Source organism: Aulostomus chinensis, chromosome 13, assembly GCF_037954235.1.
Source record: "Aulostomus chinensis isolate RoL2024-O1b breed Wild chromosome 13, RoL_Achi_v1.0, whole genome shotgun sequence".
Classification (NCBI taxonomy): domain Eukaryota; kingdom Metazoa; phylum Chordata; class Actinopteri; order Syngnathiformes; family Aulostomidae; genus Aulostomus; species Aulostomus chinensis.
This window is the reverse complement of record NC_141332.1, coordinates 19,321,446-19,337,500: the sequence shown is the minus strand read 5'-3', so window position 1 is coordinate 19,337,500 and position 16,055 is coordinate 19,321,446. Positions and strand designations below refer to the sequence as shown.

At 42.7% G+C, this 16,055-nt stretch overlaps 2 protein-coding genes across 3 annotated transcripts in view; one reads left to right on the top strand and one right to left on the bottom strand.

The window, feature by feature from the left end:
* Positions 1–8,207, top strand: part of cstf2 (cleavage stimulation factor, 3' pre-RNA, subunit 2) — a 9,848-nt gene extending 1,641 nt beyond the window's left edge. Inside the window, exons 5-14 of one of the 2 annotated variants that reach the window (XM_086221936.1) lie at positions 811–930; positions 1,047–1,169; positions 1,343–1,454; positions 3,211–3,270; positions 5,600–5,699; positions 5,838–6,037; positions 6,549–6,673; positions 6,932–7,015; positions 7,361–7,519; positions 7,951–8,207. In XM_086221936.1, coding sequence (XP_086078062.1) covers positions 811–930; positions 1,047–1,169; positions 1,343–1,454; positions 3,211–3,270; positions 5,600–5,699; positions 5,838–6,037; positions 6,549–6,673; positions 6,932–7,015; positions 7,361–7,486 — 1,050 coding nt within the window. In that variant the 3' untranslated portion in view covers positions 7,487–7,519; positions 7,951–8,207. The remainder of the gene's footprint in view (positions 1–810; positions 931–1,046; positions 1,170–1,342; positions 1,455–3,210; positions 3,271–5,599; positions 5,700–5,837; positions 6,038–6,548; positions 6,674–6,931; positions 7,016–7,360; positions 7,520–7,950) is intronic. The other variant, XM_086221937.1, reaches the window with a different exon arrangement.
* Positions 8,208–8,684: 477 nt separating this feature from the next.
* Positions 8,685–15,979, bottom strand: nox1 (NADPH oxidase 1). Its single transcript, XM_086221935.1, has 13 exons — positions 15,926–15,979; positions 15,663–15,758; positions 15,391–15,501; positions 14,851–14,935; positions 13,848–13,993; positions 12,480–12,673; positions 12,271–12,397; positions 12,071–12,163; positions 11,742–11,983; positions 10,648–10,810; positions 9,841–9,987; positions 9,623–9,747; positions 8,685–9,540 (listed from the first exon to the last, which is right to left on the bottom strand). Exons 1-13 carry the CDS (start codon positions 15,968–15,970, stop codon positions 9,414–9,416), a joined length of 1,701 nt encoding a protein of 566 aa, XP_086078061.1. The 5' UTR covers positions 15,971–15,979; the 3' UTR covers positions 8,685–9,413.
* Between the last annotated feature and the right edge of the window lie 76 nt (positions 15,980–16,055).

Below are 16,055 nucleotides of genomic sequence, written 5' to 3'. Positions count from 1 at the left end.
GTTATACACTCTGTAATACACTGTGCACCTGCGTTGTTGACGAGCCTGAACGGTCAGCAGCTCCAGGTCCTCTCAGTTTGTCATCTTGAAAACTAACCTGCTGGCAGTTATGACTATGGGAGGATGAACAACTTATTTTGACACCCAGGCTCCTTCAGCTAACCAGCATAACAAAGCTTGTGATGCCATCGCATGCCAAATCCAGTTGGAAATTGAAATTTATCAAATTTTTTGTATGGTGAAATAATCAGTTGAGACTCACAGTGCGTCTGAGTCTAGTTCTCCACCCCAAATGTGTATAATGCTCTTTAGCCTGCTGTGCAAATCTTTCTCTTTGAATCATTTCCAGCCTGACAACGGTATGCAGATGCCCTTTTTTTTACCTCTCCTTCATTAACAAAGTCTGCGTGCTATCCAGTCTGTGTGTCAGCGCCGCCAGAGAAGAAGCCTCATCTTTGCACAGCTGGCAGTCTATTAGGCTCAAAGAAACACTGCAGACGTTTTCCACCCGAGTGGAAAAGAGTTTTGCACCAAAGCTTGTGTCAGTAGGACGGCTCCTCCTGCTGATCAAAGTGTGACGCTCCAGTCTTGAAACCCCAGATATGGCTGCTCGTCTTTAAGTTTTCTGCTTATGCTGTTGATTTTGGTTTTTTTTTGGTGTTTAGACACGTACTTGAAGCATATGGAGCAAGAGTTAATGAAGGTTTGTCAGAAAGAAGGTGCACAAAGCACTTTTAGGGTCTGAATTTGTGTTTTCTGCTCTTTTTTTTTATCTAGTCTAAAATTTTAAACTCAGATTTTTCTCTCCAGCTGTGTGTGCAGAACAGTCCCCAGGAGGCGAGGAACATGCTGCTGCAGAACCCTCAGCTGGCCTACGCGCTGCTGCAGGCCCAAGTTGTCATGCGGATTGTTGATCCGGAGATCGCCCTGGTGAGAGATGCTCAACCGCTTCCATCTTACATGCTCCTCTAGCACCTGGTTCACCTCGCCTGTGACTTTTTGCTTGTCCAAGGAGCTGATGCACTTTCACATTGTACCGCATACAGAAAATGCTCCATCGCCAAAGTACAGTCCAGCCACTCATTTCTAGTGGACAAGGCGGAGGAGCGCCGCCGGTCAATCCTTCGCCTGCACAGCCCAGCGTTCCAGTCTCACAGCCGCAGCCTGTGGTAAGTCGAACAAACACCCACTCTCTCAAATACTGTATAAATGTAAGACGGGTGGAGCAGTCTGTCTCCTGCGCTCTACATTTATCCTGTGATTCATGAGTTGATCATTGGAATGGACTTAAAATACTGCATGATTGAAGATGCTTTGTATCAGGACTTTATGTTATTTTTAGCCTGGAATGCACGTCAATGGAGCCCCTCCAATGATGCAACCCCCTAACATGGGCATTGTCCCAGGACCGATGCCTGGACCAGGACCAGCTTCAGTACCAGTCGGACCTCCAGGTAAATGGATCCTCCTTTGGTTCTGCATGCTGTGTCGACTTACGGGTGTGACTGTCTCGTTGTAGAGCACCAGACCACTGTGGTTATTTGGTGAAGTGCAGAACTTGCAGTCACTTGTAGACCTTATTTAATGTTTTAATTCCTCCTGCATATTTGACTTAAAACAGGGAGCTCACTTGACGTGAGTTTGGTGATTTATTTATTTATGTTTTTTCCAATCCCGTTTCTGAGATCGGAAGGCGAACCATGAACAAAACCGTCTACTGCTCTCTGTTTGGCTACACCCTCAGACTAACTGATCAGCAATTTCCTCCAGAGTGGCTGAACTTTCACTTCAGTCACTACTGCTGTTTTTGAGGGTGAAGAAGTGCCCCCCCCCCAACCCCATCTTCAAATCTTAAAATTTGTACATCAGACGAGGAGAATGTGTAAATGTACATAATATATGCAGAGGCTTGAAATAATGTGCTCAACAAATCTGGTAACCAAAACCTACAAATTCTGCATCAAAATACCCCTGAAGTACCAAAAGTACAAGTGCTTAATGTCAAATTTCCATATAGTTTGGATTGCAAGATTATGATAAATGATGCGATTGTGTGTGGCATGCTTACATTTTGTGCCGGTGCCCTTTTGAAATTATAAAAAAGTCAGAAGTCGTGCATTGCACCACTTCTGTGTGCAGAAGGAGGCTATTTGATAGAAATGAATCACGTGACATCATTTCTTATGTTTTTAGAGTAACCAAATGAAAAAAGAAGGAACGTTAACAATGTCTGTAACTAAAATCCAGTTGGTTCAGTTCTGGGGGTTTCCTATAATTGTGGCATATTTTCTTAAGTCACTTCGTTAATTCACCCAGTTGTCAGTCGTAGTTCTCCAGTTTGTTTGTCCATGTTGTGATTGACCCTCGGCTTCACGGAGAGCTTCATTAAAATGATACGTCAAGCTTTTAATTGTTATATTTTGTTTGTATAGATTTTTTTTAAATAAAAAAAAAATCGTCTCAAACTGGAAAAAAATTCTCTGAAAGAAATAAAACATTTATTCTTAAATATTGAACAGTATTTGAATAACATTGAAAAATACTTTTAAAGAGGTCTGTTTATGTTGGGAAAAGAAGAAAATTCAAAGTAATATTTGAGCTGTTTTTTGTTGTTTGTTTGTTTGTTTTGTTTTGTGTTTGTTTTTTGCTGCATTACTAAGCTTCCCAACAGTTTTGTCCGTACTAAGTTAAAGCCACGTAGTGCGGTCCTGTTGTGTAGCCGAGGAACACACTCAACCACGTGTGTTTATCAGGACCAGGTGATGCAATGATTTCAATTCTTCAAACAGTAACGAGTCACACCACTTTTTCTTTTATTACAATTCAAAGTGTCTAGTGCCTGTCACCAGTAATTTAGCTAATATATAATTAACCAGAATCCTTCACCTTGTAACGTCAATGTGCTTTGCACATGTCGTGGCTCACAGCGACCACTAGGTGTCCCCACAGCCTGGTAGTGGGTGGAGGTGCTTCAGAAACGAGCCTTTTTTTCCCCCACTCCAGCTTAATGTGTGACATTAGAGGATATCAGTGTTGCTGTGGAGGACATTGATGTCTTTATGCAACTCATTCTCAAACAGACAAATGAATGACTCCCTTCTGTTTCCATGCATGCAATGATATCACGAGCACGCTGCAAAAATGCCCGTTTAAAGTGCTGCTTTGCTCTCTTGAGATTTGTGTCTCCTGTTCTTTTTAATGCTGGCTCAGGAAACCTTCAACATTCTCCCACAGGATCGTCTGGCCAAGCTGCTATCGAGCGGCCTCAAGGTATCACTGTACTCCCTCAGTCCTCCACTCAGGTCATAGGAGCGGCCAAGGTCCAACCGCACAGAGCCTCTTAGATTTAGTTCGGCTGCATGTCCGCTGATGTTTAGTATCGACCGTTCCTCACTCAGTAGTATTCAAGGGCCCATCACCTGTTTGAATATCAATCCTTTTTCTTTAATTCACCAAATACGTTAAACATGGCAGGAAGCAGATCACATTTGAGGAAACTGTCACTCCTCATCCTTCATAATAGTTTTTTTATATTAAGGAAGAACATGAAATAAAAAAAACAAAGTAAGTGGTGTCAAAGGACGACTATTCAAAATGAAAATCACATTTTTCTTGTACAGCATTTGTCACATTTGCCTTGTGCAAGGTTCAGAGTAGCTCTGCTGATCAGGTACAGGTATGAAAAATATGCTAATTCAGACTAAATCACACGAACCAGGCGGCTTGCCTTCGGTGCTGGTCTGGCTGGACTGCATTGTCCAGCTTGATGGCTGTCAGCAAGACAAAAGAAAACATAAGCCTATGTTGCCGTGGGAAATCCAGAGAAGGAATGACCATAACTGGTCAACTGAGTCCTGTTGTGTCACTGCAATGTCTTGGATGTTAAATTCTGTGTGTGGGTAGTTCACGTCATGCAGCACCCAGGTTTAATTTAAGGGAATCTATATTTTATGGAAATTGCTACGCTTCTTTTCAAATTTCCTTGAGCTCCTCACCCTCAGGGGCGTTCGGGTGTTGAAGCTGGAAGGTTTAGTCCCTGTTTAGTCAGTGGCCAGTGGCGTAATAAAGTAAAGTGTAATTCATTGTTCATCAGTCCTTTTAATACAGAGTACTTACAGAAAAGATGTTTGATCAAGGAAACTCAGTGGAAGGCTTATGGGAGATGAGATGGCCGACTGCTCTCGACACCAACATGTCAACACCAAATCATTTGAAAGAAATGTGTTCATCCTGCTCCGCATTCCACAGACCTGAATCCTCTGTCACCTTACTGAGACTGGATCGGTTTCTCCTTCAGTTCGTTAAACAACTCTGGACAGTGACATGATGCAGGAGCGTCTGTGCTGGGTACAAACTACAGGATAATCTGGCCTGGTTCATTACTCAAGGCTGGTGGAAAACTGTTTCCTGCCCACATCACCAGGTCTTAAGCTTCCTGATCTGCTCACAGACTCATCAGTGCTGACCAGATCAGTTTAGGATTTTGAATCAGCTGACAGTTGATGTCATAGCCCATCAGGCTAACTAGCTAGTACATTCTTACTGAATATTTTACAGCCAGGATCGTTCATCTTCTGCTTTCACTCTTACTCACAGCAAAACTTTACTACGGCATCTTGCACTTCATCAGTCTGTTAATATCTACTTCTGAACAAGGTGTGCGATATGTGTTTATTTATTTTATTCATACAGTGCCAAAGTTACCTCAAGGCACACACCAAAACAGCAGGTCTAGAACAACACTATTTTAAAATTGAATTAGTTTAACCAGACCCAGCATTTTCCACACTAGAAAGCACTTTGTGACGGCAGTGATGAACAGCTGGGAGCAAACCCTGGTTCAGTGTCTGGCCGGCTATGTGGGCATGTAAGATAGAAGCAGATTTCAGAATCGGTGAAGACCACTGTAGCGTGTGTCCAGTTTAAGACTAATAATTCCAGTTTTCCTGCTCCTGACAAGTACCCAAGTCTGTTTGTTAAGGCGTTAAACTCAGCTGATTAGCCATCACAAGTATTCAAGTTGTTTAATGGGAAATTACCGTGGGCAACATTCAGGTCAGAAGATCAGCTATGAACTTTAGTTTCGAGTCAAAGCTGACACTCCCATTGTCCTCCCGCAGTGCATTCCTCCTTTCAAGTCATCTTTTAGAAACTAAAAATGTCAGAGTTACGTGACACAAGTAGGGCACACGTAAACGTTCTCAAAGTCGGGTCCCATGTGTGTTTCTGGCATTATTTCGTCATAGTTTTTGGACAGCTTTGAAGCCTTTGGCTGTATTTTTGTGTCCCCAGTCACACTCCTGATGTGTGTAGTTGTTCTTGTGCTGGTTGACCTCTGTGTGACGTGACATCAGGATGTGGCGGTTTGCTCTGGTGTTGCTTCTTCACCTCCAAGCAACACCAGAGATGCCTACCCTGGGCAAACACTTGCTCTCATGTGTTTGGGTTCGTGGATGGTACCGTGCCCCTCATCCGGCAGCCTATTCAGGGTTGGAATTCATTATTAAGGGATTAGTCGGGAAATAGTTCCTGGTGAGTGAGGAGGAACAAAAAGGAAACATTTTGCTTTAAGTGTCTCAATATGTTTTTATTCTGTTAGGACCAGGTGGAATACCCCCCCGAGGTCTGTTAGGAGATGGTCCAAATGATCCCAGAGGAGGGTCTCTGCTGTCTGTCACTGGGGAGGTCATTGACCCCAAGTAAGCAAATCAACAGCATCTCATTACTTTAATTTGTGTGTGTGTGTGTTTGCTCTCATCTGTTTTGTCTGCGGCAATTAGAATGAGAATATTGTCTAAATTCTGGCCTGTGTTTTGTTCTTGTGTCTGAACGTTCAGCCGCGCCTACATGGCAGCTCCTCCACCCCACCAAGCTCCACCTGTACACATGGGCCAAATGGCAAGTGGCCCCCCTCCAGATATGAGAGGACCTCCAATGGACATGAGAGGGCCCCCCATGGGTGAACCCCGAAACATGATGGGTGACCCCAGAGGGCCCCCAATGATGGAGCCACGGGCACCACCCATGGAAACCCGAGGTATCTACAGCAGACGGGTCACAACTTGAGAATCGGATACTTCTTATGACGTGTGTGTGTGTGTGTGTGTGTGTGTGTGCACATGCGCAGGGTTTGTATAAATTCCGTGGACGATCCAGCTGGCACACAAATCGAATACCAGTGAACCCAACAAAAGTCTTTTGTTTCAGTAACCAGGAACAAGGCTGTGCTATGTTGCACTTGTAAAATGTGTCCATCCATCAAAGATCCTTTACCCGAGCCAGGGCTCGAACGCCAAACCTTCTTGCTGTGAGGCAACAGAGCTAACCACTGCACCGCCATGCCACCTGTGAGGCGTGCCCACTCCCTTCAATTGAATTTCTTCATAATTTGTTTTCCAGTTACGCCCGTGTTTTAAGCAGACAACAAAAACTCCATGTGCTTTGTTTGATCAAATCAAACGGTGCCATTTTCAACAAATGGAAGTGTCTCTGGTTCTCTCCATCTTCAGCTCCGTCTGACAGCTTTGTTACTTTGTGTCTTTCTGCAGGCCGTGACCCCCGGGCGATGGATGCTCGTGGGCCAGTGGTAGGCCAACGGGTCCCAATGGTGGGAGGAATGCAAGGACCTGTACCCCACAGCATGGGCCCCAATGCTCCTCCTTCTGCAAGACCGGTAACTGCTGAGGCTCCTCTCCTTTTGAGAAGCAAAGAGTCGCGTCTTAGATTATCGCTTAATTGTTTATGGTGTTTAAATGTATGTCAAGAATTTCTGGTAATCAACTTCCTGAAAAACGGCGTGTGTGTGTGTACGCGCGTGTGATTGAATTGTGTCATTTTTATGTGTCATTTGAAGTGAGAAACATGAAAAAAGGTGATCTGTCTGGACCTGATAATCATTATAATCTTAATTAACATTAAAAACGGTTTGCAGGGCCCTGGAATGTCTGCAGTCCCTTCGTCAGGTGGAGGCTTCAGTCCCGGACAGAATCAGGTGTCCACACAGGACCAGGAGAAGGTGGGTGTCACTACAGCTAGAACTCCTGGATTATTACAGATGAATGACTTTCAGAATGAGTGAATTATAAAATGATGACTCTGAGGGATGTAGAACAAATTAAACCAGTCTTCATCATTAACCAGGAGCCTGACTGTCGCAAATTCTCGCACAGTTCTTCATTTCCTCTCTGAATCATGGATCTCAGGTCAATCAGAATAAGTTTCACCTGAAGGGGAAGTCTGCGGTTATGTTACAGCGCTAGCTGTTGTTCTGACATAAAAGCTTGTCACGCTTTAGCACAACAAAGCTTTTTAAGGGGGGGGGTGTGGTTTCATATGTCTTTTCCTTGTGGTCCCTGTGCAGGCCGCCCTGATCATGCAGGTGCTGCAGCTCACCCCCGAACAGATCGCCATGTTGCCCCCCGAGCAGCGGCAGAGCATCCTCATCCTCAAAGAGCAGATTCAGAAGACCGCAGGAGGGGCGCCTTGACAGTCCCGCTGAGAACATACCTAAAGGTGTCAGGTAGGTTTTTTATTTTTCTTAATCATTTGGTAAAGAACATACATTACAAATTGCCGACTCATGCTCACGTCATCGGCTTGTAGGCTGCTCACACAGTTCCCTTAAAATGTCTAATTTCAATATCAGAATTTGATCCTTTCGTCTGATACCATTTCAAAAAGTCTCGGGATGAAAAAAAATTCCTGCACATTCAAGCTTGGAAAGGGCTAGCTGGAGAGCATGCACAGTGTGCAGCCTCCCGCAGATGAACTCAGCTGAGAGATTAACCTGACGGCGATGAGCTCAGTGTGAACTTCTTTGCCGAGGGCTTGAATAGAAATATCGAAATGTTCGTTTATCTGAAAACGTGACGCGCTGTAGCACTAGCATTCAAGCTTTGCTAGTGCAATTCCTTTTTTTAATTTATTCTCTACTCTTCATCTGATTTTCAGAACTCAGTCTGGCTCCGCCTCCAACCCGAAGACGTCTCATTAGTTTGGAATATTGTATAGTTTTGTTTCTTTACATGCATCTGTTTTCTATATGGATGGGTGAAGTTTGACGATTCAAGCCATCAGCAAAAGTCCTGAGACAATGATGGCGGCGAAGGATGAGGCGAGAAAGTCATGTGTGCATCGTTTTCCTCCAACGGCCATTGTCCATGTTTTGTTGTTGTTTTGTCAATAAAACCAGACACTGATCACCTTTAGTCATTCATTAAATCACAACAGCATCATTCTAACTTCCACAGTCAGTCTTCAAACAAGAATAAACCTTCAGCTACGTTGACGTTTGTTTTATTGTCATAAGGAAACTCCAGCCAACCTGCTGATAACACTGGCCTGCCAGGAAAAAAAGGTCAAGCATGTGATAGGTGATCCTAGGGTAGTTTGCTCTGCAAAACGCCAAAATCATGCTCATTTTGTCCAATCAGGTCAAGTTTTTGAGATATGGGGTTGTAAAATGATTATGAACTCCCTTTATTACTATTTACTACCTTTTATTTTGGATGATGTGCTTCACAAAAAGCAAGCATTTTATCTAACAAACTTCAGAAAATACTGATCATACATGACCCAAAAGCTAATCATGAATGAAGGCTTGTTTTTCTTGACTTAGTACGATTTGAGGGTCAAAACGTGCACTTACATCTTAAAAACTCGACCTGATCAAAGAAAAGGGGTGTTGTTTTTGGATTCGGCGCGCCAAAATATACACAAATCAGGTGAAAAACCTTCCACCTTTTTAAAAAGTTTTTAAACGCAGGCCAGTGTAATAAATGGTGGTTTGTTCTTCGATATCAGTTTCCTTCAACCAGTAAATGGACAGTTTCCATTAGCACTTCCTGCTCCTGAATGGCAAACGCAGGATTTAATCAAAAGGCACACAAGCGATTATTCACATTGCATTTAATCAGGAGCAAATTCTGTCAAGAGGAAAACAGTATTGTAAAATCAGGAACTTGAATGAATTAACAGGCTTATATTTTACAGTCTTGATACTAAGGTGCATATAGTTGGAGGTAATTCTATAAAAGATTCACTAACATTTTCAGGGGGGGCAGGGCTTTCTTGCGCTGGTCTCGAACCACAAGCATCTACAAGGGCTTAAACAGAAGTGTCACATTCTAGAAAACATTTCTGGGTGTAACTCGACACGGTACACCTAAGCCTTGCGGCGTGCGAGTCTGTGATTTATGTCTTTCAGTAAGTGATGGGAAGAAAGTCTGTCCTTGAGTGTGCTGGTAAAAACACGCCCTGCATCTTTGACAGGTGAGGTCTAGGCAGTACAGTACTGTGTGTCTGAAGCACACCCAGCAGGTTGTCAAGCAGCTTTATCATCATCAATCAATGAGCAGTGATCAACGTTTCCCACCAAATGTCAGCCTGCAGAAGCAGCTCTCCCTTTTCACCGCTCAGAAGTTCTCCTTGTTGAAGTAGAATTTGGTCTTTCGAGGATCAACATCTGAGTACTTGGCGCAGTTCTTCTCCAGGACTTTTCCTAAAGCTTCAGGGCCACATAAGAAGGTTCCCACCACAGACCTGCGGGAAATAGATTTGATGTCAGAATTTTTTTGTGATTTTAAGAGAATCTGAAGTTTCTGTAATAGGGTTTTAATCTTACGAAGGGTTCTCTTTGCGGACTTGTTCAAACTCCTTGTCCCAGATGGGTCTGCCGTACTGAGTTTTCTGTTTGAGTCCGGTAACCACGTCTGTGTCCTTATCAAAGTGAATCATCACATGATTTGCCTGCAGGAAGAGGAAGAAAAGAAAAGGACAAGGTTGATGAGAAGATGAAAGAGACTTTGCCCTGTGTAAATGGACTTTGATTCCCACACATACGTGGCTTTGATCCCATCCGGTCAGAAAGAGCTTGTAGGTGAGGAAGTCCCCCATTCCTCTCTCCTCCATCTCTTTCTCCAGTACCTGCAGGAGGTCAGCAAACCACTCGAAGGCGTGGGTTTCCCGGCAAAGCCAATAGAAGTATATCTGGAACCGGGAAGACAAAGTGTACGGGTTGAACAAAGAGTTTTTAACAAAAGAAATGTTGATGACTCATCTGTGCGCATGGGTGTATCCTGACTTCAAAAAATATTTATACTGTGCCCTTCAGACGAATGGAAATTTAAGGTAGATACAGATGTATATTGAATATCACACAAAAACTTTCAAGACAAGGTTTTCTAGGTTTGGAAAGTCTTTGTAAAAAATCGGCTTTGATGTCAAGTTTAGAGAAAAAGCTTTAATTTCAATTAAGAGAGGGGAAAAAAATATTAAAAAACCGCTTTCACCTTCACACACACACACACACACACACACACACGCACACACACACACACACACACACACACACACACACACACAAAAACATTTCACATGTTCACCCCTGACAAGTTTTGAGGCTTGATTTCAAAAGATCTGATTGCAGGGGAGAAGCAAAGAAACAAAGTTTGGTTTCAGTCCAGCCAACAAAGGTTCAACAGTCCCAGATTTTCTGAACGATGTAGATGTGAATCAAGAGTGTTTTGAACTCCATTTAAAAGACAATAAGAGCTTTTATCTCTCGTCACTCAAGTGCAGCACGATGAAACAGATAAGTGGGCCTGAATGACAAACGCAGAATGACGTGTGGAGGTTTTCAGTTTGTACCTTTCTGGTGCGCAGCTTTGGGTTGGAATCCTTGAACTTATACCAGATGGATTTTAGAATGGAGGCGAAAGGGGTGACTCCGATACCGGCGCCGACCAGCATGCTGACCTCATAGTCGAACACGTCCTCACTGGCCGTACCGAAGGGGCCGTCCACACCCATTCTGACGAAAGACAACAAATTCAACTTGAGAGAGTGTTAAAACCTTAGCTATCACCTGCAGCTGTTTGCCCGGTGCACTTCAGTTCAGTCTGGACCTTGAGAACAGCTGAGCAGATCAAGTCTCACCGCAGGATCCATCCAGTCGCTCTGCTGGAGCGTTTGACCACCATTTGTAACCTCACCTCTTGAGAACACATCAAGAAGTCATTTTAGCTGTCTGGCAAAAAAAAAAATACAACAACCAAGAATACAAACGTCCTGCTGATGACGTCAGTGCGAAGTGATGAAGAGCTTCGGAACAACAAATGATGGAAGATTGATCTTTTTTTGCCTCCGTGGGAATTTCACTTGAGGGCCGAAATTGATCATGTTTCGATGAAACTTATAGGAGTTGTTGGCGTTATTGATAACAACTCAGTGGCGTGATTAAGAGAAGAGAATGTGATTGAGGTAAATCTGACTGGGGATGCAATATTCTGGTTGTTGTTGTTGTTTTTTTGACAATACAATGATATTTTACGTAAGAACAGTGTATACGATATTCCCATTTTGCACCTACTGAAAAAGGCTGTTAACATACAAAATATAAAAAGGTAATTTTCTGTTCTCACAAAGGCCCAACTCATATATTTATTGTAGTTTCCTCATCACTGATGACAAACAAAGATGAAGAAATGAGCAAAACTGGGCTGATCCCACTATTTTTTTAATGATATTAGGAGTACGTCCTGTGCTGATACAGTTGTGCACCCCTAAATGGAATTTATATATTTTGCTCTGCTGGAATTGAATTAAAATGGTTGCAAGTGACACTAATCCCTCTGAATTCAAGCAAGAAATTGACACAAATGTGCTTCAGGCTAATTAAAAAATTAATTGAATGAAACAACTTTGACAATGCGAGCCCAGAGCAGTTTGGACCAGGCACTCACTTTGGTCCCTGTGCCCCCTCCGGCAGCTGCTGCATGATGCTGATCAGTTTGTCGGTCCAGTCCCCGGCGGAGCGGATGTGAACGCTAAAGAAGTCCTCTTCGGGGGCAGAGGTCATGGTGAACGGGTGCCACTCCAGCTGCGAGATGACCGGGCAGTTGAGGAAGACATACTGGCCAACCTCCATCTTGAAACCGCTCTTCACCAGCTGCAGCTCCAGCACCTTGGACGGTCGCATCACAATCTGAAAGTGGAGCGTTGGCATTAGATGAGCTTATCTAACCTGCAAAAAAATACCAAATCGTCAGCCAAAATTAAGCGTCACCCTCACCTTCCTGTAGGTGACAGTCTGCATGTAACGGACGAAACGCAGCACACGTTCACAGAGGTACAGAACCATTGGACCGATCACCCACATCCACGTCTGGAAAGACAAGAAAAAGAGAAGCAAAATTAAACTCTGCTGCAACTCTAACTCTCTATAGGATTTGACCTGAACAAAATGATTTGCGTGAAACCAAAAAGATGAACCTGTGGAAAGCCTCCTTTAAACTGGGGGATGGGGCACTCAGGAATGAGTCCCCATTCGTCGCTGCGGTCTTTGCAGATGGTGAAGTTGTGCGGCGGATCGGTCTGACTTTGACTCCTCACGATGCGCCTACATGGGACACACAAGTCAAACCTGCTCGCAGCGCCAAGGTGAATTTCTTGTTTATATCAATTAGAGACATTTCTCTTACCCGGCACCGTGGAAGACAAGACCGGCAAAGAAGATGACAAAGAGGTGATGCGTGTACCAGAAGACTTCAAAGTAGCTGCGGCGGATGACCTCCATGGAGGAGGTGATGATGAGGATGAGCGCCAGCGTGATGATGACGCCTGTGAGGCCGGCGATGGTGGTGAAGACGAGGTAGGTCGGAATCTGCTGCGGATCCTGATACACAAGAAGAGAGAGACGTTGACCGCACAAGTCACTCATAAAACAGGGAGGGAATGATAAAATTCATTTCAGGAGAATCCTTCATTGCAAAATCAAATGCCTCTTGAAACTAAGAGGTGGACGAGGTCAGATCAGACACAATTGTAGATTCTGGGGTTATTTGGAGCTTAACAGTGGTTATTAAAACCTTAAAAATCAGTCCAAAAATAAATTGTTCACCAGTTGCAGCCAGAGTGATTAACATGAGTGAAAATGTAAAAGTTGAACAGTAAAATATTCAACTGATGTTGTCTTTGTTTCTTTTTATCATGCGACGTCCTACAAATTGTGACTTGTGTTCATGGTTCAAACATTCATTATTAGAACGTCTTCACCGAGTCTTCATTTCAGCAGCTTTGTTTAATTCAGTCTTAAATTAATTTTTCTCATCATCCTGTCATCATTAATCATCCTGTTTTGGGGAAGTCAATGTTTAGTTGACTAAAGGTCTGAACAGAACTGAACTAAAACTTTGTTAGATGATGAACTTTGACCTTGATTCTTTGGGATTTGGATTCACTCTTCTGACACAAATGCATTTTAATCTGAATCTCGATTTTCGTCAGTTTAATGCTATTCATTGGGGCCGATGACACACCTTCCACTTGACAGCGTCTTTGTTCAGCTTGATGTGATGAGAAACCAACAGGAAGGAAGCTAGGACAACAGCCAAGAGTGTCTATTTCTGTTTCCAACAAAAAAAAAATGCCAGGAATGCACAGCTAAACAAGCACGTAGTGAAAAAAACTAGCTAGTGAAGCTTTTACGTGACACAAACAGCATCTCTAATGAAAGCTGAGTTAGCAGGTTTTGATCTTGGAGAGATGACGCCCGAATCAGCCTCCAGTTCCTTCTAGTGTCTCCAGAATAACCACACAGAGGGAGCTGGTTACATCCCGTGGCCCCACCAGGACCCCACGATGCATGTAATTTGTTGACATTCGAGGTCCTCAGAGGATGAACACTGTCAACTTTCCTGCAGCCTCACCAGCAGGTCAAAGATGCCCACATCTGCTTGATACATAAATCTCACTGACGCCTCGGGATGAATTGCAGTAACGGATGAGTTACTATTTCGTGGCTCCGTCTCATCTCATTACTACAGTTTAATGGGGTGTTGATAACTTACGACGTCTGTGGTGCGAATGGGGTTCAGGTAGGTGGTGTTTTCCGTGTCCTCCAGCCTGGACAGAGCCGTGCTGAGTTTGTCGTAAACACCCAGCCTGCTGTTGGTGTACCACTCCACGTTCAACAGATGTGCGACGACGTGAACAGCTGTCAGAGCGCAGGCGGGAGAGATTATTGTTATTACCAATGCTGGATCATTTCTGAGAGAAAAATATGAATGTTGGTCACTGAATTTAGGACAATCAACAGGTGAGTTCTTTTTTGTTTATTTTAAATGGATTTTACACATTGAAGGTGTATCTAGGTTTCAAAGAGAAATGTGGTGAAAAACTCTTCAAGTACACCCTGTGTCAATATTTGAGATTTCATTTGATTCCCTTTGTTCTTGAACTTTTCTGACCCAAATGTGAGTGTAAGTGCGTGTGTGTGTGTGTGTGTGTGTGTGTGTGTGTGGTGTTTGTGGCTCCGAGGTAATAAGAGGGCAAGAGATGATTTTCACAATTTGTTTTATATGTTGTTTATCAAGTTTCCAGCTTTTTAAAGCAGAACTGAACATCCCGACAATGTCAGCTTCATCTCTTAGAAGACTGTCCACATAAAAAGCTGTAGATCAGATGATATTTTCAGTGTGGAAAGTAAAGCTTAAATCTAAAATGAATTTTAAAAAGTTTGTTGAATCACTCACAGATATGCCTTGTCCCAAAAATATAAAATAATTAAATTGAGGGAACAGATTATATCTAGTTGCTTCAAATCTCTCTCTCTCTCTCTCTCTCTCTCTCTCTCTCTCTCTCTCTCTCTCTATCTCGTAATTCCAGGGCATTACAGCGCATTTTCTTTATCATTTGTGTGATTTAAGTTGTTTTCTTCCACAACTGTACCAGAGGATGAAGAATCAGTATCTCTTTAGTTATTACGACCTACTGAACTTTGAACAAAGTGTAAAGCTTGTGAGAGCAAAGGATAAAACCAAGAAAACCAAAGATGAGAGAGAACAAGATCACCTGTCATCAAGCCGATCATGTAAGCAACGAGCTTATGGAAACTTAGGTTTTTGTCCAGCTGTTTCCTCATACTTCTGCTGCAACACTGGAAAGATAAGATGAGGAAGGTAACAATGGGAAAAATATGCATAGAAAATCTTTCCACAGCAGTTCATTTTATCCTAAACTAACCTGTATCGATCAAACAGCAAATATATGTAAAACATTAATTCATCTTTGGTTGGATATTACAAGATTATACATACATATATCTATATCTATATCTATAGATAGATAGATAGATAGATAGATAGATAGATAGATAGATAGATAGACAGAAATACCACAATATCCTTCCAAAAGCTTTGCTTCAACATCTATATTAAATAGAATATTATTAATATTATCTATTAAATACTACTGTTTCTGTAGCGGATGCAGTTAAAAGGAAATTAGCAACAATAAATGATGATTTAATTTCCTGGGAGATATCATATATATATATACAATTAACCAGGATGGACACGTGAAAAGGATAATTGAGCTGCTGCAGCATCTTACCACGAGGGAGCCTCGGACCAGAGACAGAAGGTTTCTGCACACCGGCAGGAGGATCAGCATGCAGTTAAAGTTGAGAACAGCTGCGGGGGCTCTGGCCCAGGCCAAGGCAGACTGGAGCAAACACGTACAGTATATAGAAAATGCAATACATATAAATATAAATATAAATTGATATATATATATATATATATATATATATATATATATATATATATATATATATATCAGCCATTGGACTGTATGGAACCGGTATCTCGGGTCTTCTGACTCACCCCTAAAAGGTGACGCGTGTAGAAAAACTGATCCCCCAAATCGTAGAAGAAATAAAACCAGACAAAAAGAAAAATGTTGATTCCCATCCAGATAACCTGCAAACACAATCAGGATCACCGGAATCAGAAATTATTCTCTTTTTGTAGGAAAAAAAAAATGAAAATAAGGTAACTGTGCTTTTGCGGGCCAAACTGATCATAAATTATCACCCTTCTTTATTAAAAAAAATATATATATTATGGAGTAAATTGCATAAACTCACCAGCGTGAAGGCCGTGAGCCCATTGTTGATAATCCAGTTTGCCATGTTTGTCACTTACGGTAAAGGCGCATCAGCGTCCTTGCGGGTCTTCTTTATACCTGCAGCCCAGACTCCGCCCACCTCCACAGGT